The following is a 20,923-nucleotide window of genomic DNA, read 5'->3' on the forward strand; positions in this document are numbered from 1 at the left end:
TTTCACGAGCCTCGATCTTGTATACAAAAAAAAAAGAAAAAAAGAAAAAAAAAAGGTCTGTCACAGCAAGGAAATACTTTTTGAGATGCATCGAAACTTAACCAACTGAACTGGAGCTAATCAAACACTAGAAGTCTCTTGTTTTTTTTTAGGTCAAAAGGTCAAATGTTAAGGTCACAGCAATGTGATGTTTCCTGACATTTTGATAACTTAGCACAAAGTCATTGTTGAGACTTCATGTTTGCGTTGCTACATTTAAATCCACCAATGCTATAACACCAGTTGTAGGTCAATCACTTCCGGTTAGCCATTTTCTCAAACAGTCGGTCAAGGTCAAAAGTATGGACCTTCAGGTTGAATTTCTAAAATCGTCATTTTTCATCTGATTGACTTGAAATTTGAACAGGATTTCCATATTGGGTCATTGAAATGATTTGCTAAAAAAAATCAGAACAATCAACTTAGCCATTTTGACATGTCAACGGTTTCCATAACACTTATAATAAAAATTATAATCAAATGGGACGTTTTGGAATTTTGTTATTGCCATGTCTCAAAAGCTTTTCAAAATATCAAATTGAAACTTACACAGCTTATTTGTTCTAATGTGATGTGTGTAATATTTGGTCAAACTTAGTCAATGGCTAGCGAGGGTCAGGGTCATCCGAAAAACATGTTGTGGTTCGTGTGCAGTCTGTGGCTGCTGGTTGATTGATGAGACCTGCTGGTTGAGACTCATTTTGCCGACCTCAGAAGGATGACAGGCTGAGTCAACCCACCTGGTGTTAATTCAACGGCAAGAGAGGGTCTCAAACTCAGCGCCCTAAGATCTCATGCCAGCCCCCTTAACCGTTAAGCCAACACCAGGCTTGTATCTGAAACATGTAAAACAGCTATTCGGCCGCTGCTAGAAAAAAAAATTGTTTTGCTTAACAATTAATCAAATAAAACAATTGGCAGGTGAAATGTTTTAAGTTGCCAAATTGCTGTTTCCATGACAACTTTTTCATTTGGATTTCGCAAATATTGTGCTAAGCACGACATCTTTCTTGTTGATTTATTCATTATGGCTGTGTGTGTGTCATGTGTTCCTGCCATCTTTTCTGCACTGACGAATCAGTTTATGGAAAACTCCTGGGAGGGAATAAATTAATTAGGATAATCTCTGTTTGGCTATTCACACGTGTTATACACACAGAATTTGAGGCACCCATTTGGACGATGCACCTTCCAAATTTAGCCTCAAGCTGGCTATTCACAGGATATAATTCCCGGCGTGTGCAGTTCTCATCTAGTATTACTTGCGGCTTTCGCTTTGGTCATACATGCGACAATATCTTGCATTGGCAGCATTTAATCTACACTTTAAAAAAAGAACGTATACCATGTTATTTGCATGAAGATTTAATAAACCGTTCTCTTTGGCGTTGCTATTTGTTTTGGCATTCCATTGTTGCTCTTCATTGTCTATTGTAATTGGTCATTGTGTCTTGTTTAATCTTTAGCCTGTCCAAGAGTGCGACCTTGTTTTCACTACCTGTTCAGATGAAAAATATTATTTTGGACTTTCACTGCCTTTCTGGTGAACGAGATTCATATCGGTGCATTTGCCTGTATTTTCAGACACAGAAAATTGCATTAGTGGCGGAAGCTTGTTGGTCTTATCAACGTGCCTAATGATAGGTTAACCTTTAATTAACTCCAATATCTCTTCACACAGCTGAGGAATCATCATCATCATCATCATGTACCACGTGGGATCTATACAGAGCGTCTGTTCTGCCGAAGCAGCTTCTTGGCTCGGGTTATAATCCTAGACGGGTCTCCATTCCGACACAGGATACTCGACTGAGTGTGCAGGAATTTGTAATTTGTTCATGGTGCCAGTGATAGGTGGTCTACTCTTCGCCAGGTACACCATGGTATCTTTCACACCCACCAACTAATGCTGGCAGATGGGACACATAGTTTAATGTCCATTTAATGGACGGCTCATGTATTTTATTCCCCATTCTGCCTGCAAAATTCCAGGATGGCAGTTTATAGGTGTGTTGAGATTTGCACCCAGGCTAGACGGTTCAAGGGGGGACTGTGCATTCCTCTAGTCTAGGCTATTTGTGCTGGCCTTTTATTTGCAGGAATTGTTCATGTTGTCTCTGCTACTTCAATTGATTCTTTTTATTTTCTATTTCTTATACCAAAGTGCTAAGTAATTAATTGTACTGACGTTCTATTTGGTTGCTATGATGCAATCGATCATGATGATCTGATAAAGAAAATTAATTTTTTTGAAAAAGGCTAATAATGAAATAACAAAAAAAATTAAAAATATGATTTTGGAAAAAAAAATTCACTGCTAGAAATCGATCATGATTTTTCCCGACACTAATATGGACTATTTTACCACTTTGTATCCACTCTATCAACTTCCAACCAAACTCCCCTTCCAATGTGTATACCATTGGAAGGGGAGTCTTCATGATTCTGGTCTTCATGATAAATTGAGAGTGCATTGCCCCATTACACACATACGAATTTTATTTCTTTCCTTCCCCCATCAGGGTGTTACTCACACACAATGGTATCTTTTCAATGATTTTCTCATCGAGCCAATTGACAAGGTAAGACCTTTATATGATCATGGTTTGCAATGTACATTCATTTACTTGTCTCTGTTATTTTCGAGTTTGTAGAAAGGAGATGGAATTCTTATTTGGTTATAAAGTAATGAATATGTCATCGTCACCTCTCTTTCCCCTCCCCACAAAATACGACTTGTTGACATTTATATGAAACTTGATAAGAGTCTGCAACACTTTTTGAACTGGCTTCCTTTCAGTATGAAGCAGTTCAGTTTGATCCTGGATGGAAGATTCCATGTGTGCTTTACTTCACCAGGAGAGATCTCCAACAACATTATGATATATCCAGTGAGTGTATCTAATAAAGCGTTCGCATATTCATCTCTGCCTCATCCGCACACTGTCTTGTTATGCCTTCACCGACGAGGTCGCCGGAGTCATGTTTTCGGGTTGTGCGTGCATGCGTCTGTCCGTCCATAGGTTTTCGTCACTGCTCTCCCACAGCTTAACGTAAGAATGGCTGAAGGGATCTAAGTCAAACTTGGTACAAGTATGTATAATGTATACCTGACCTGATTAGATTATGAGGTCAAAGGTCAGACGTCCCTTTAGGTAAAAATGCTGTTACCAAGCTAACTTGTGAACCAGTGATGGGATTTTGACCAAACTTGGTATAAGTATATATTATGATGCAAAGATGAACTGATTAGATTTCTGCTTCAAAGGTCAGACCGAGGTCATGTCAGGTAAAAATGTGCTACTTGGGAACAGCTGAAGGGATATAAATCAAAGTTGGTGCAAGTATGTATAATGATGTAATAAGGTGGGCGGAGGCATATCGGTTGACGCCATGATGTCGAAGAGTGCCGTTCTAATTTTTCCTTGGTCAATAATTCAGCTGCTATTGCTGTTATATCGTTTTAATTTTTTTTTTGCACTGTGGGATAAGGATAGAAGGGATGATGGGGAGTGGTGTGATAACTCTACCGTTTTATTCAACTTCATGCAGTTCTGCAGACAGGATTTATTTTGTTGCGAAAGTACCAATATCAGATAGGATTATGTGGAAGGGAAAGCATTGCAACAGACATAATACACAGATACAAAAAGGGGGAAAAACGGCATGCTAATTGAGGTGTTGATCCCCAGCGACTTTGGTCTAAATAACGTGGAAATCAGGAAAATGAATGAGTATCAGGATCCATCAAAGAAAGTCAAGATAAACGGGAAGTTGAAAAGCGTCCACGTTGGGCCAGTGATAATTTGAGCAATGGGAGTGATCATAATGAAGAACCTCACTGAGATCTTAAAAATCATCCTTAGCAATATTACGACAAACAAACGACAAAAGGTGGAGAGGTTTCTGGCAAACCATGACTCTAATTGGGCAAAATGTCCAGATGGCATCGGTGCAAAAATGTCCAGATGTCCGAAAAACCTGCTCTGTTTCTCTTTCTCATCATCTTTCTGTTTTGCTCACTCGATCCTTCTGCCTGGGTAAGTTTCCGTCTTCTGGAAATTCCACAACATCACTACAATACCCAAAAATGGTACAAAAATTGGTCCTCTTATGTACATGTCTATTATCTTGCATCCAATTATAAGCAAGATTATGGAATATGTAATTGCATTTGACATCAAATCTTTTCTTTTCTCCAATGGCCTGATCTCAGATCATCAGTTCAGTTTCAAACCTGGTCATTCTACCTTAGATATGCTGCTTATACTCTACCAACAATGGATGGAAACCCTCAATATCAGACATGAGATCAGGGCCATCCCTCTGGACATATCACGAGCATTTGATACAGTCTGGCACTCCACCTTGATCTCCAAACTCTCTGCTTATGGCATCCAAGTCCACCTCCTGTCATGGATCTCTGACTTCCTCCACTCCTGTATTCAGTGTGTAGATCTTAATGGGATCCTCTCATCTCTCTCTGTCATGGCTGGAGTTCCCCAAGGAAGTTTCGTGGGCCCAGTCTTGTTCCTAACCATCAATGATCATTCTAATTCCCTGGAAAATCCTGCCTATTTCTTTCCTGATGATGATTCCACCCTTTGCCATATCATTTCATATCCGTCAAATAGGCAGGCAGCAGCCTCTTCCCTCTCTGCAGACCTTGATAGAATCAATAGCTAGTCCAACACTTGGAATATTCTTTCAACCCCAAAATATCCCACAAAATCACCCTGCCTCTCCGAAAGGACCTTCTGGCTAACACTCCCATCTACTTACTAAATAAACCACTTGAAGAGGCTAAGTCACTCTAAAATTTGGGCTTCACCATCAGCCATGATCTTTCTTGGGTAGACCATATTTCAAAGATGGCTTCCAAAGCCAGCCGCTGACAGCACATCATTCGTCGTGCAAGGTCTTTTCCTTGCCATTCTGAACTTTCGACAACTTACAAGGCCTTCGTCCACAGCTTGACAGAGTACTGCTCTCCCCTTTGGGTTTGTGCCCCAACCTCACACTTTCCCATTCTTGCTGCCATGTAAAGCAAGGCCCTCAAAATAATTGGGATCTCTCGCAATGAAGCTGAATGTCTAGGCCTGTTACATTTGCATGTCCTCTCTGTGTTCTACCACCTCCTTTTTGGACTTGCACCCTCTGACATCTCTTGGCTCTGTCCCTCCAGGGTTTTTGCAGGGTGTACGGTCTGCCAGTAACCCTCTTCTTCTTAAACTCTCAAAATCGAAGCACACTGCTCACCTCCACTCATTTGTTCCTCTTTTCTCTCACCTATGGAACAACCTCCCTAGTCTGTTCAGCACCCTTCCAGGGCTTCAAGACAGCTGTGCACCACTACCTCAGGTCATCCCCCATCCATCCTCATGATCTCTTCTACCCCAAATGACCCCATTCCCAAGCACTTCCTTTACCCATGTTATTGTTATTTTTCCCATCTCCCTCACCTTTTTGTTTGTTAGTTGTCAGTTGGTTTGTTCCTTTTCTCTTTCATCCCTGCCTTCCCCTTCCTATTGTTGCTATTGTGCTTTCATTCAGCTTTTGTGCATTTTTCCCCTCTCCCCTTGATCTCACTCTCACTTCTACTCTGCTGCTGATATTCCCCCCTATCCATTTTGTTCCCTTCCATTCTGTTCTAGCTGTTCCACGAGCCTCAAAAATGTATCCAAAAAGTGAGCATGCTTTGCATGTTATTTGGCACTTGAGACTATTACTGTCATCTGATAGCTTGCAAAGGACATTGTTTCCACAGTAATGCTGAGCTAGTTGCAGTAATATGCGAAATTGACTGAATTTTCTGATCAACAGTTTGTGAATCAACTGCACAACCTGTCAGGCATCTTAAACATTTTATCAGGAAAACCATTTTCAGGAATACATCAGTGTACTTTAATGTGAATTACAAGGGCATTGGACATTACATATTTAGCATATTGGATTTCAACCTGGGTCATCGAGAAGGTTCGTGATCACATGGTTCATTTCTCCCAGAACATATCAGGCCCTCCATTCGTGTACCACAGCGTTTCGTCCTTTACCTTACTCTAACTTACAATACCATATGGTGCACTGTGACTCGACATCTATATGGTGAAAATCACAGAGCGAACCTCTCGGGATCTATATGAGCGACTCCAAGGGAGGTTCTCCCTAAGACCGCAGGTGTATGGTCGATTCATCCAAGGATATGAAGTGTGGAAGCCGTACGTGATGTTTACTTCCCACCGTTAAATTTTGACGTCAGTGTTCATGTTCACTTGTGATGTGATTGCTGCAAAGACTTTGTAAGTGCCCTAACTTGGCTGCATGATCTTTTTGATCGCTCTTTCTGTTCTGTGATAAAATCCAACCTTTCCCTGGAGTACACATCAAAAAGTAAGGCTCCAGATTGCTTTTGTGTGTGGCTTTCATTGGACAAGAGCGTTGTTTATGCTTTCGGAGATCGAGAATGGGTGCATGATGAGGAATAATCACGATACAACTGGACAGTTTGAGGTAAAGAGCTCTTTGAAAGGAAAATAACTCAAAAGGGTTGATCGCTCCACCTAGCACAGACTTCATGAACTGAACATTGCCAGAGAACAAATGTGCAGAGGGGATCCAAATAGATGAATCTTAAACGGGCAGCAATGTATTTTAACACGAAATACTCGGTGCAATCATTATAAAGAATTCAACCACCTTGGAGTGATGCCATGCTGACTAAACATGCACCGATCGACGTTCCGATTGCCATTTGCCATTCAAATACACTAAACAGATGTTCCCGGCGGAATGATCGATCAACGAAGGCCGGGGTAAATCCACAGCTATCGGTGATTTTGTTGTCTCAAATCGCCTTAACATTCTTGCTCTCACCGAGTCATGGCTTCTCAACACTGAACAGGGGGAAGTCTCTGATTTTATGACACAAACAGGGGAAGTCTCTGATTTAATGAAACATGCCCTTGTGACCCCTCGACTGAAGAAGAACAGTCTCATATGTGAGGGGCCCAGAGTTATTGTCCATTATTTAATTTTGTCTATGTAACAAATCTAGTTGAAAGGACAGGTGCCACTCAAATCAAGGAGTATTTGCCTGCCACCAATTTATTGCCCCGGACCCAGTCAGCATATAGAACATTCTGTTGAGACAGCCCTTCTCGAGGTACAGAGTGACTTATTGTAAGCCCTAGATGGCCACAAATAAACTGTCCTTATACTTCTTGATTTCAGTGCAGTAGTTGACACAATGGACCATCGGATATTGCTGCAGAGACTGTTCAAATGCTTTGGCTTCACTAGCACAATGTTATACAGTGGTTTTCCTCATACTTGGCAAACAGAAAACTTGCCAATAGAATCAACGAGGTCAAGTCAGATGCATACCACGGCAACTGTAGTATAGTCCAAGGGTCAATCATTGGACCGATTATTTTCATGATGTACGTTGCTCCAGTTGTTGATATCATAACTGCTCATAACTTACAATCAATGGTTTACGCAGATGATGCACAGCTATATATTCTGGTTCAAACCATGTGAACGTGAGGACTCGCTGGATCGACTTGACGCATGCATCGCCGATGCTGAGCTTCGGGCGATCCAAAACAAACAAACATTAAACTATTCGAAGATGGAAATCATCCATTTTTAGGTCATCTCATCTCGATATTTAAGAGATGATGTTATAAAATGGGTCGTGACATTTGGATGTCCATCCGTTTGTCTGTTAACGTTTTACTATTTTTGCTACTCCTCTCTCATCACCCAGCTGAATGTTCTGAAAATATAGAGATATTGAGTATAAAGCAGAATGAGGAAGTGACGTAAGGGTTTCCATCCGTGACATTCGTGGATTCTCCATTTGCAGTTTTGTCATTGACTGGATGTAGAAACATTCAGACTGGTTACGATTTGTGTTCAAGTCCTTCACGAAACTGTCAATGCCTGACGTTCAACTGAAGGTGGCACATGAATATGGAATTTATTGGTTCATCGTTTGCCACTTGCCATTTTTTTTACCCAAGTCATTCACGAACTGACTGTCTATGCCTGAAGTCAAAAAAATTTAAGACGGGTACTTACATTGTTTGCTAACTGCTAACTGGTATCCCCACCCAGGTCGTACTGTCCTCTTAAACTAAAGTATCAAACAAGCCCGGCTATGCTGTTGTCAGACTATCGGTCTGGGTTTTTGGAACATGCTCGAGGGTTGAGTTGGATAGTGTACAATGCCAGTTGACATGAACAACTGTAGGTTCTTATTCATTGGATCATTTTCTGCTTTTTAAAATGGAATGTGGAGTTTTTTTGCAAAAGCGGGCTTATGCTGGTTGTGCTTGACATGTTTGCAGTCAAAACCCCAATCAAGGAGAATGTGTTGCTAGCAGAGGCCTCCCTCACACGCAAGCAGCGGAAGCGGCTGGTGACATTCATCCCATTGTCTTGCGCAGAGCTTCCGCAATCAAAGGATCTTATAGGACTTGATGCAGAATTTGTTACATTAAATCAGGTAAATACTTTGGGTGCTAACTTTTGGAGGGTGTTTTATTCGCCCCTGTTGGACTTAGTCTGAAATGGGGGCTTATGGATTGGGTCTCGTTCATCCGTCCGCAACCATATCTCGGAGATGTATAAACCGATTTTGTTCATACTTGGCAGAAAGACAATACATGATGGTATACATATGCACATCATTTTGTTTCATGATGCGATCAAAGATGGCTGACTGGAAGCCATTTTAGTTGTAAAAAACCCGATATTGAACCCATTCTCAACCATTTCTCAGACATCTATTTACTAATGTTGTTCAAATTTGCCACACTTCTTACTATAATTCACCAAATGTCTGTCCGTCTGTTCCCAGGTACCGCAAAAACGGCTGAACCGATCGCAGCAAAATTTTGGGTGGGTAATCCTGGGAAGCCCTGGAGTAAAATAGGCTATATTGATTTTCCAATTTTCCAGTTTTTCCAAACACGATGGAATAATATTTACCGATATGAACAGTGATGTGGCTTTTATTGAAATTCTACAAATACTGTTTAGATTTTGATGATTTGCGTGTGATATGATTTAACGGATGTTTATATAAATCGGTTAAAATAAAAAAGCCTTCAATTTCTGATATTTTTCCTTTTCATTTGGGCCTCCCAATTGAAGCCCCACCCGTAGGGCGTGTACCGTTGCTAGTATACTGAATGACGGCTTACATTTGCATGCCATTTATTTTAAAGATCAGATCCAAGATAGCCGACTGGTGGCCATTTTGTTACTGAAACGTGTCCCCAACAATTTCTCGGTCATGCATGGTCCAATTTTGTTCAAACTTGACACGTGCAGTGCATGATGGCATACACATGCACCTCACTTTTTTGTGATCTGATTAAAGATGGCCGACCGGTAGACTGACGGCCATTTTAGTTGTTAAAAAAATACCGATATTGAAAACGTCCTCAACAATTTCTCGGCCATGCATTTACCGATTTTGTTCAAACTTGGCACACAGATAATGAATGAAGGCTCAAATATGCATGCCTTTTTGTTTCCAGATCAGATCCAAGATGGCCGACTGGCGGCCATTTTGTTACTTAAACGTGTTCCCAACCATTTCTCGGACATGCATGGACCGATTTTGTTCAAACTTGGCACAAAGACAACACATGATGGTATACATATGCAGAAGATTTTGTTTTGTAATCCGCCCAAAGATGGCTGACTTGCAGCCTTCAACTCCGTACAGCAAAATTACTAAAACCATGGGGGCTATGATATTTTATGTCTTTTCTCCTTGTTGTTGAATGTATAATAAAGCTCTGTCTTTGTTCATATGGTTAGTTTTATGCTGATTCATGACTTGTGTTCATGCATCCCTTTTTCCAACCTCAGTCCAACAACCAATCATATTTTACTTTAATTTCGACCATTTTGGTCCTCCTTGCCCTTATTTTCTCAAAACCCAGCTTGCGCAAGTTATTCCATCCAATCTTTCCTGCCTCCATCCAAAGTTATTCCATCCAATGACATTGATGTCGAAATAAATGGAAATTTGAAGAAAACTATTTTCATGTCAGGAAAGGTGAATGGGAATTTTTGAGGGCAAAGGTGAGCTAAGGCAATTCCACATTTATCGCTGACCTTTTCCAACTTTCATAAAATTGTAAAATACAATAATACATTTGCATGTAATAATTTCCATTATTGCACTGTTGTAATACAATGTGGCAGGCTTCTCGTCGTCGTCATCATCATCATCATCATCATCATCATCATCATCATCATCATCATCATCATGCAAGTGTGTATGTACACTGCAGTGCAATGCAGTTCTTCTGTCATGTTCAACTTTTAATGGACTTGCTATGTAAAGCAGTTTTCCCTCCCAGATCATGAAGCGTAAATGTTATATTTTACTTTTGTAGTCCTTAAAAATATATATATTGGAAGGAATAAATATACATTAGGCACTGAGTGATGGTTCAAATGCTATGTAAAGAACATTTACTTGCACAGGCAAGTAAATTGTACGAAGATAGATTTTTCTCACTCGTGATTTATTCTGCAATGCCAAATTGTTCTGCTTTATGTTGCTTTGAAAAAGAGGTGCAACATGAGGAAACAGCCCATAAAGTCTACTGGTTTGTTTGTATCAAATATGCTTCGAGGTTAAAAACCTAACATTCCCAATCTCTATACATATTTTCAAGTGTTTGTTTGTGTTTGTGCGTTATCCTTTCACGGCCGAAACATAGCACCTCTAGGCCCCAAACTTTGGGAGTAGTTACTTCAGAATGTGAGCAAGGTTTTAAGGTAATGCATGTTGGCCTTGATGTCCGTTTTGAGGCCACCACACGTGCTATCAAGTGTATATTTGGATAAGGGGTCAGGCAGTGCTGCCGCCGGCTCGCAGGCAAAAGGTAACCACTTTGGGGCCAACAACTCCATGGCTGTTCAATGTCCAACATGTCCCGAAACCACCGCCAGGAAAGGCTCACCTAGCAGGGCAGTGCCGGGTATCCCCCCCCACCCAACTCCCATCCCCCTGCTAGTTAAAGATAACATTGTAAGCCCACAACTATAATGGCCTAGAGGCGACCAAGCTAAAGGCTGCAGTATTAAAAGTTTAGATGTCAATTCTCCAGACACCAAGTTACTTTCAGGAGAATTACCATATCATTGGCGGATTGTTGGTAAAAATCCAACTGGCTCTTAATCTTAAGGGATGAGATTTCCCTGTCCTACATGTGAAACCAGTGTGAAGATGTACATGATGGTTTACTCTTCCTGCATACACTCAGGGTGACCTGGGATGGGAATTGAAATGCTACCTATGAAAAGTCAGTGCTGTGACAAATGGCTCAAACCAAAATTTAAATATACTAAATAATGGGTGGTTTTAACTTGGTGAATAACTAAGGTATGCACTGCAATAGGAAAAAAGATTAAAATGACTTGACTTGAGCCAGGTTATTTAGTATTGTAGTTTGAAGGATGAAGGCATCTCTCAACATTCTGTTCAAGTCAACGCAATTTAGGCCATTGCACTCCAGTAAATTTTGCGGTTTCATCTCCCTTAGATCCTTGGTCTACTTGTTCCAGGGCCTTCTCAATTTTTCCACTTTGTAATGCTTGTCCACCAGTAATTCAATGTCTTCACTCTTCAAATTGAGCTCGACCACCATGATTTTCAGTTCTTCATCATTGTTTGAAATTAAAACAGTCATCTGCGAATTTCAGGTGGTTTGTTCTTTCTTCCTCGATATTTATTCCACTATTTTCCCAATTCAGCTGTTGGAACGCTCCTTGGACATGCAGTGAACTTAGGATTCATCTTAAACATACAGTAAACCATTTTTGGGGATATTGTGTATCCCTGTTTCACACCTCTTTCATTCTCGATCTAGCCACTAATTTTGGTGCAGGTTTAAGAGAACTGTTCCACCATTGTATACTTCACTCAATATAGCTGGCTGGATGTATCTTAGTGGGGCGGCATAGCTCAATATATATCCACAATCGTTCATTTTTGTGATAGAAGCACCAAATTCGGCAGATGTGTTGACAAATATATTTAGAACAAATATGGATATTGGGGCATCAGAAACCCGCCCCCTGGTGGCCATAGCAGCCATTTGATTCATAAACGATTAAAAAAATATATAAATACATTTAAATACACATTCAATTAAGAAAAATACAATTAGACACACACACAGTCACTCACACACATTTTCTGCGAAGCTACCCTCCACAGCCACCCCCACCCACCGCTAGCAGGCCAGCCAGCACATGCGTCATGCCACAACCAGTGCAGTCGACTGTCCATCAAGGCATGTTAAACATTTTATTTGAACTGCAATAACTATTATATTATATAATCGTTACACATGTTGAACACCATAGGTAAAGTGTTATACATCTGGCCCGGTGTATAAAGAAGTGAATCAGGTGAGCGATCTTAGCTTTCTAGCTAGCTAAATTAGCTTTCTGACTAGCTATAGTATTAGGCCAAGCTAGGCTAGGTTGAGCAATTTATAGCTTACTACAGTAAAACTCGCATAAGTCGGCACTTTTGGGACCAGCATTTTAGTGCCGACTTACGAAAATGACGATATACGCATAAGTCGTCATTTTAGCGACTTCTGTGTAAGTCGTCAAAATGACCGACTTATGCGTATATCGTCATTTCGACGACTTACAAAGCCGTCATTTTGACGACTTGAAGGTCAAGCTTGTATATCGTCAGGCTTCATATCTACTAGTTGCATACGCTAGCTATAATTTGAACTGGATTGAGCGAGACTGCAGATCCAGTGGAAGTGGCCAGAGATGTATGGGGAAGACAAGATTGTTGTGATGTTTGGTGGCCTGCATATAGAGATGGCAGCTCTGAAGACCCTGGGTGATTGGTTGAAAGGCAGTGGCTGGGTTGAAGCACTGGTACAAGCGGAAATAACAACAGCAGGCACTGCCGACTCCTTCTTGCGTGCAGCACATGTTACTCGCACCCGACGTGCCCACCAAGTCACAGTGGCTGCATTATACATCCTGCAACATCGGGCCTACAGTAACCGTGACACAGATATAGAAGACGATCCTTTGAGCTTTGACGAATGGTGCCGAAAGAGGGGCGAGAGCTGCCCTCAATTCCAGTACTGGGCAACAGTCATGGAATTGGAGCTGTGTTTACTGGTCTATGTGCGATCCCTGCGTCAGTCCTCTTTCAGCATGTACCTCGATGCTCTGACAGAACTCGTCCCCTGGTTCTTTGCTCTGGACCACACTAACTATTCCCGCTGGATCCCAGTTCATCTCCATGACATGTCTGAACTACCAACAAGACACCCAGATGTTGCCAGAGAATTCAATGCTGGGAATTTCACCATTCAGAAGAGCAACAGGGTCTTCTCAGCAATCCCTATCGACCAAGCACGTGAGCAAAATAATGCTTGCATCAAGAGTGATGGAGGGGCAGTAGGTCTTACAGACAACCCCAGTGCCCTTCGGCGGTGGATGGTAGCTGGCCCTGAGGTTGCCGCAGTGATTGAGGACTTTGAAGATGCACACCAGCTCATGGGAAGAGGAGATGAGGTGCTCCACCATGACCAGACAGCAAGTGTGCAGAAAGCATTTAAGAAAGACGTCTGCTCCCTCATCAATGTATTGGAAGAACTGGGCAATCCATTTGAAGAGGAGAGCAAAGACCTGCTTGTCCTTGACAGCAAAGACATTGCTGAACCATCGGCAGTGGAGACTGTCAAAAAGGCACAGAAGATTGGTCAACAGCAGTTTCAAGCATTCACAAAAGAATGTCTTGTGGAGAGAACAAAGCCCATTGATGACCCAATCCACCGCAACCGGTTGACACTGTTTGTTGGCTCAACAAAAAAGATGGCAAGTAAGCAGAAGCAGCAGCTGACCTCAATGAAAAGTGATGTCGAGCTGTTCTCACGACTCTACATTAGCTGTCAAACAAGAGATGGAAAGCTGGAAGACTTCTTTCAGCATGAGAACCAAGCATGGCCACCAGCGCTCTCCGATGGAGGAAGATTATGACTTGGGGCCAAGAGTGACCTTCTGACATGCCTGGAGGACCTGTCTCCAGCTCAGACTAAAGCCCCTGATGCTACTTGTGTAGTTCTTGATGGAGCTGCCATCATTCAGATGATGAGGCCAGCAGGTGCCAAGACATTTGATGAATATGCCCAGCAGATATTCATCCCATACATCTCTTCTCATCTGCGCAGTGTGTTGCGCGTGGACCTCGTTTGGGATACTTACAAGGATGACTCCCTGAAAGGCACAGCAAGAGCCAAGCGTGGAAAGGGTGTAAGGAGACGTGTGGTTGGGAAGGCTGCCATACCAGGAAACTGGCAGAACTTTCTGCGGGTTGACAGCAACAAAACTGAACTATTCAGTTTCTTGTCCAGGGTCCTCCTTCAGGTGTTCTGTGAAGAAGACAAGGAAGTTGTCCTCACTGATGGGCAGGGTGTGCTCAGCACACAGCTACTTCAAGATCTCCACACCCTGGCCCCATGCAGCCATGAAGAGGCTGATAGTCGTATGCTACTGCACGTATCACATGCTGCACAGCATGGCCACCAACAGGTGCTGATTCGGACTGTTGACACTGATGTTGTGGTCTTGGCTGTGTTTGCCATAAGTCTACTACCATCTGGATGTGAACTCTGGCTAGTATTTGGAACAGGCAAGAGCTTTCGCTACCTGGCAGCCCACCAAATGGCTGCATGTCTCGGACCAGAGATGTCATGTGCCCTTCCAATGTTTCATGCTTTGACAGGCTGTGACACCGTATCCAGCTTTGCTGGACATGGAAAGAAGGCAGCATGGTCTACACTCTACATGGAAGTCGCTTCCAGAATTGACAGATGCACTACTGATGCTGGCAAGTGGACCAAACGAGATCCCAGATGATGCAATTAACATTATTGAGAGGTTTGTCATACTTCTCTTTGACAGAACAAGCACCTGCACCAAGGTGGACGATGCAAGAAGGAAGCTCTTTCTACGGAAAAACTCAGTGCAGAAAATACCACCTACCCGAGCTGCTCTGGTGGAGCACGTCAAGAGAGCAGTTTACCAGGGTGGTCACATCTGGGGAAAGACACTGCTACCAGACCCTGTGCTGCCATCACCAACTGACTGGGGATGGGTGAAGACAGAAGGATTGTATGAGCCCCACTGGACGACATTACCACAAGCATCAAAATCCTGCTACGAGCTGATCTCTTGTGGCTGCAACAGTGGTTGCAGAACGCGCTGCAAGTGTAAGAAGGCTGCTCTTCAGTGCACAGGCCTCTGCTTCTGTGAAGGAGAATGTGAGAGCTGACCCTAAAATTATCTGACCCAAAAAAACATCAAATGACACGCAGGTGTCCGGAAGAACCACACATTTTGGAACTGCACCCCAGAGACACAGAAAACACTGCAGGTGTTTTTCACACGATAAAAAATTTGTTTGAAAATCTGCAAAATGCCCCTTTAATGGCTTCAGTACATTCACTGAACATTAGTGTAGGTCGTTGTGTTATTTAGTGAACGGTTCATATAGAATCTGGAAACTTGTGATTTTTTACTTTCTATGATCACACTGAACACAAAACAACCTGTTTCCAATTTTTTAATTTATGTCCAGTGGCAAAATTCAAGATGGCCGCCAGCATATACCGAAAAAGCAATAAATCGTTATATTTGAACCAACGTATTCAATATATGCACAATGATAAGCTTATTATGGACATGCTTTTGATTACAGTATATTTGTATCTACATATGGTTGTATGAAATAGACTGTCTTCAATGTTTTCATTCATATCCATTGACAACATCCAAGATGGCGTCCACCAAATTTCGAAAAAATACGATATTTTTATATCTGAACCATTTATTTACGTACATGTATAATGATAAGCTAAGGACATTTTTGTGATTACAATATATTCTTTTCTACCAAGTATGTTACTTCTTTAAGAAGTTTTCAATGTTTTCATTAATGTCGTAGAATAAGTCCAAGATGGTGGCCACCATATACAGAAAAATCAAACCATTTATCAACATACTTGTGTTATGGAAATTTACCTCGGCATGTTATGTATCTAACAATCATGGGGAAAACAAAATGGTGTTCATACACATATCAAATTGGATGCTCAATTATACATGTATCCGGATGCTAGTTATTACTGCCACGTTATTAGTCATCACTGTCGCTGTCATCATCATCATCACTCTCTGTCTCCTCATTTGCAACATTAGTGCATGATCCTTCAGCACCTTCACACTTGCAAAGCTCTGTGCATGACAGATTATTGGTCTTGCAAGAACACCGTCCACTGCATTTGCTGGCAATACATGAACACTTCACGAGGCCGACGACAGCCTCTGGTACCGGTGGAACTTTCGACGTCACAGGAACACAACGTCCGTCATCTAGTTGTTTCCATCCCAACGATACTGGATCTAGAAGACTTGGAACAGCTACTGTGTTCTGCACCCAAATGTTAGCTTGGAAGTGTGCTCTGAGTGCTCGCAGAATGTGTTCAGTTATGGATCCTTGAGTTGGAGGTAGTTTCTCTACACCCTGGTTGCCCTTGAGTTGCTTGAACATATGCCACCGGAGTGCTTTAGCTGATTCATAACCAGGTTTGAAGAGCTGACACACGAACTTTTCACAACCAGCCAACACCTCCGGAGATGGATACACACCAACACCAAGCCCAGCTAGTGCATGGATTACGTCATCACTAGCCTTCATGAAGGATTTGAAGCAAGTAGGCTTTCCCTTTCCCTGGATGTGGCCAGTGGTATCACATCCAGTGAGCGCGTGGAATCCTGGCAAAGCTGCTGCACGTTCTGCGCCAATGGCCATGTAGATAGGTTTGAGTTTAATCTTCCGTCGTCGATCACCAGAGCCCATGATGATGAGACTCTCTGTGTTGAGGTCTGGGACCCTGCGCAGAGCGAGCACCAACACATCTGTGTCAGAGGAGTATATATGTGGTGTATTACCCAAACTACTCACTGCTACTGCATACATGACCAGTAACGTGTCGGCTTCCTCCTGTGTACTTGTGATGTTCACCATGTTTGATTGGGAAGACATAACACCTTTGTGTGTGTGGGTAGTGATCGGCAGTTTGCACAGCTGGACAGAATTTTGTGCAAGGTATAGCACGAGGTTGGCTTTGGTTTCCTTGGTTCCTAGGAATACCTTAAAGTCTTTGATAGGTGTGGAATCTTCTATTTTGTATCCCTTGTCTTGTGCTCTTCCTGCTGTTCGGAGCTGTCTCGTTCTGTCCTTCATGGAGTTTGTAACAGTGTAGTTATCGAATAATAAGTATATGTCACTGTAGCCTCGCGACTTGTTGTCAACACTTCGAATGAAACAGCCTGACAGGTCTCGGCAACACTTTATACCATCCTTCCGAACAACCATCTCCTGCACGAGAGCCATGCCATCTATTACGATGCTGGTCAAGACATGTGCTGATTGACGTGGGATGATCGGCTCTTCTATGGATTCTTCAGAAGTATCTGTTCCCGAAACCACTCCTTCCAGTTCATGGATGAGGGTGGACTTGCTTGTAGTAGGTAGCAGAGAACCATCGGGCCTCATTAGGCTTGCATTGTAATGGGCAAATTCATGTGTTCCCACAATGTCCTGCAGGTCCAGTGCTCTTGAGGACTTTGCAACGAGCAGCAAGCGAACGAACAGGGAGTTAGTTGCTTTCAAGCTGACTACTTCGGAGGATGCCTTCAGACTGATACTTTTGCATCCATCTTTCCAAGTCAGATACTTGAGCTTCGACATTTTGTCCCACATGTTCTTGTCTCCATTGAACCTCTCATCAACATATGTTGCAAGTGCCGTGTGTCCGCGTACCTCTATGTCCAAAACGCCAACGCTGCACTGCCGTTGGCATTATCCGCTTGGTGACGAAGTTGACCAACTTCATTTCAGATCCATCATCATGTTCTGGTGCATTGAAGGGGTTTGCACTGCCTATGACATCCTTGAGTTGTCTCACAGCCTTTTCCTGTCGTGCAGTTTTAGATGCTGAGTGTTGGTGGTGCTTCTTTGGGATAGAATCTGATATGTTTAGCATACGCTCGGTTTCTCCAGCCAGCCTTGCCAGTTCTGGGGAGCCGAGGCAGTATTTGAGCAGACCCTGGGGATCGGTGGTTAAGCCAGAAATGGCACCTTCACCTTTGTGGATCTTGTTCACATGTTCCTGTGCGTGATCAGGTCCAATGGATGTGAATGCAACAGGGTTCGTACTGACGACAAAGTCACCACTCTTGAGCTCTTGCCATATCGAGGGATGGCTGCTTTCCAGGTGATACATGTGTGCGATGTAGTGGGGAATGTTCTGTGCATAGTCATGCCTGTTATATGCGAAAAAGTAGATGCACATCTTTTCCAATGAGGCAAGGTACAAGAGCCAGTTATGGTCGCGGGTACCTCACATGAAGTGGAGTAGGTTGTTGACCTGTCTCATATACATACGAGCCCACTTGTACATCGGGTACTTCTCGTTCTCGTGGTCGAATGCTTCTAGCGTTTCCACCAGCTTCAGATCGGATGCCAAGTTCACCAATTCACGATGAGCTTGAGCTATATCCAGACCATTTTGACATGCTGTTCTCACATCTTCTATTGCAGACATCAGTTTGTTGAGTAGCACTGGATGTTGCTCGCAGAATGCCTCAATCCACAAATCAAATAGAACTTGCAGAGTGATCTGGTGAGCATCCAAGGCTCTGTTGTGGTGCTTTCCATTCAGTATCTGTACTACAGTTACGCTACTGTACAGGCCGGCTTCAATCCATGCTTCATCTAGACCGCTGCTCTCAAGAGTCGCTCCAAGACACCGTAAGGCACAGAGAACTACATGGAAAGCACCGGGACTTGGGATTATGTTGGCTTGGAACTGTAGATCCAGGAAGCTCAGTTTTCTAACTCTTTTATACAAGTCCATATCTAGCCACACAAGTATTGGCTCATTGTCCTGATTGTCTCGGGCCATCGGTTTGTTGAGATTAGAGAGCTGAGTCAGGGCTGTGGTAAGGGTCGTCCACTCAGGCTGGTGCATTTATGAGGGGCAGTGCATGCACTTTGTCCAGTTTGATAGATTCAGTGTTGGATGCTGACGTACGCAGAAGTGAATTATATGCTGTCCAGACAGGGACAGGTTGGTGTCACACATGAATCACTTCACCATCTCGAGAGCTGTCGTGTGGTTCAGCTAGCTCAATAACTGGATTGGCATGATTGCGATGGTAATGGCGTACCAACAGCCATGATAGGTCATCAAATGCAGGTCCTCTGAGCTGTTCCTCATTCATCCCCAGTTTGAAGTTCGGATAAGAAGGACTCGTGGGAGGTTTAGGAGTACCTGTTATGTTGCTCGGAATCAGTGGGACGACAGTCATGAGGACATCCTTCAACGATCTTGCCGATTTGTTGTGTGTGGGGGTTGCATACTCTGTGACCACCTCCACGGTTTCATCCATGCTGGGTTCCCGTTGATACACAGCCATTGCCGTTGCATGGAAAGAATTCCTGCCATCAGAGGTATCAACCTTGGCAATCTTCGTTTTTTGTGAAGCCCTGGTGGTAAATAGTTTCCATCGTTCTTCTCCATGTTCATCTGTACCCCTTCCGAAATTTGAGCGACACACTGCTTTACGCGTCGGTATGGAACTCCCAAACCGGCTTGTGAAACTAGATTTGACAGTTTCTGGCTTCGCCATTTGTGGTCACAATACAGTGAGATGCCGAGTGTGATAGGAGTTTCAATTGTCGATCGAAACGCAGCCACTGGTGATTTTGGGTCATACAGGAGTTGCCGATTAGATTTGTGGGCTTGTACTATTTGCTGAGAGACGATTGACGCAGATCTATTAAACTCTTGTGCACGAGCTTCAGTTTTAACTGTAGTTGTACCTTTCATGATCCAAAGCACCATGCTGTGGAGCTCCTGTGGCACTACGCAATGCTCACTATTTTCGAGTGTTCCGGTGAAAACCCACGGGTCTTTCTTTGTTTCCTGGATCAATTTACGTAGGACTCTGCTTGCTTCAAATAACTTCTTCATGTCATCGTATGTGTTGTTCTTGACAGCTTCATCAACTGCAGCATTTTGTGCAGCTTTGGAATGTATCAGTGTAGGCTTCTTCGGTAATGGTGTGAACTGAACGAGATTAACATTTTCCTCGATATTTTGTCGTAGCCACCTCCGCTCGGACTTGGCGTTAGAAAACTTCGAGACATACTGGATGTTGTATTGTTCCATCTTCGATAAGTATAGCTTTTCTGCTTCGTCCATTGGAATAAATTCTCCCTCGTTGATGCGATCTTGTATTTCGGCAAATAATTCAATTTCAGCCGTGATGTGGTGTACTGTCGGCCCACTGGCATCTGTGTTGCAGCGGTCAGCTGTCTTAGGGCATGATCCACTGTCTGCAGCATTTCCCTGCTTTAGAAACTGCCACTGTTCGGTGATGCACTTCTTGTGGTAGACAATATCACGTGACAGCGCATCATTGTCAGATAGGACAGTGGCATAGTTAACCTTCCATTCTTGGTTGTTGGAGTGGTGTACTATGTCCTTTATCTGCTTTCCAATATTTGCTGATTGACATTCGTGCAAAGGACCTTGTATTTTACCTTGACAGAAGAAACATTCTGTTTTGTCATATGCAGTTAACTGTGATCGGGTGTACTTTTTTGACACTGGCTCTTCGTCCGTAGCACTAAGTGTTGATGAAGCAGTTGGTCTCCCCACGGTTCGGCTACTAAGGAGAGTAACATCGGATGTTGCACACGCTCGGTTGTAGCGCTTTTCATCACGTATTATATGTTCTT

At 42.9% G+C, this 20,923-nt stretch overlaps 1 protein-coding gene across 5 annotated transcripts in view; it reads left to right on the forward strand.

Annotated features, from left to right (window-relative positions):
- The window catches only part of PAN2 (poly(A) specific ribonuclease subunit PAN2), a 214,842-nt gene that overhangs the window by 158,508 nt on the left and 35,411 nt on the right, over nucleotides 1-20,923 (forward strand). For 4 of the 5 annotated variants that reach the window (XM_068122476.2, XM_068122481.2, XM_068122478.2 and 1 more), the window contains exons 23-25: nucleotides 2,562-2,621; nucleotides 2,840-2,930; nucleotides 8,391-8,548. In XM_068122476.2, coding sequence (XP_067978577.2) covers nucleotides 2,562-2,621; nucleotides 2,840-2,930; nucleotides 8,391-8,548 — 309 coding nt within the window. Of the gene's footprint in view, nucleotides 1-2,561; nucleotides 2,622-2,839; nucleotides 2,931-8,390; nucleotides 8,549-8,902; nucleotides 9,162-20,923 lie in introns of those variants that run through there. The other variant, XM_068122482.2, reaches the window with a different exon arrangement.

Source organism: Myxine glutinosa, chromosome 7 (assembly GCF_964187855.1).
Source record: "Myxine glutinosa chromosome 7, kmMyxGlut1.1, whole genome shotgun sequence".
NCBI lineage: Eukaryota > Metazoa > Chordata > Myxini > Myxiniformes > Myxinidae > Myxine > Myxine glutinosa.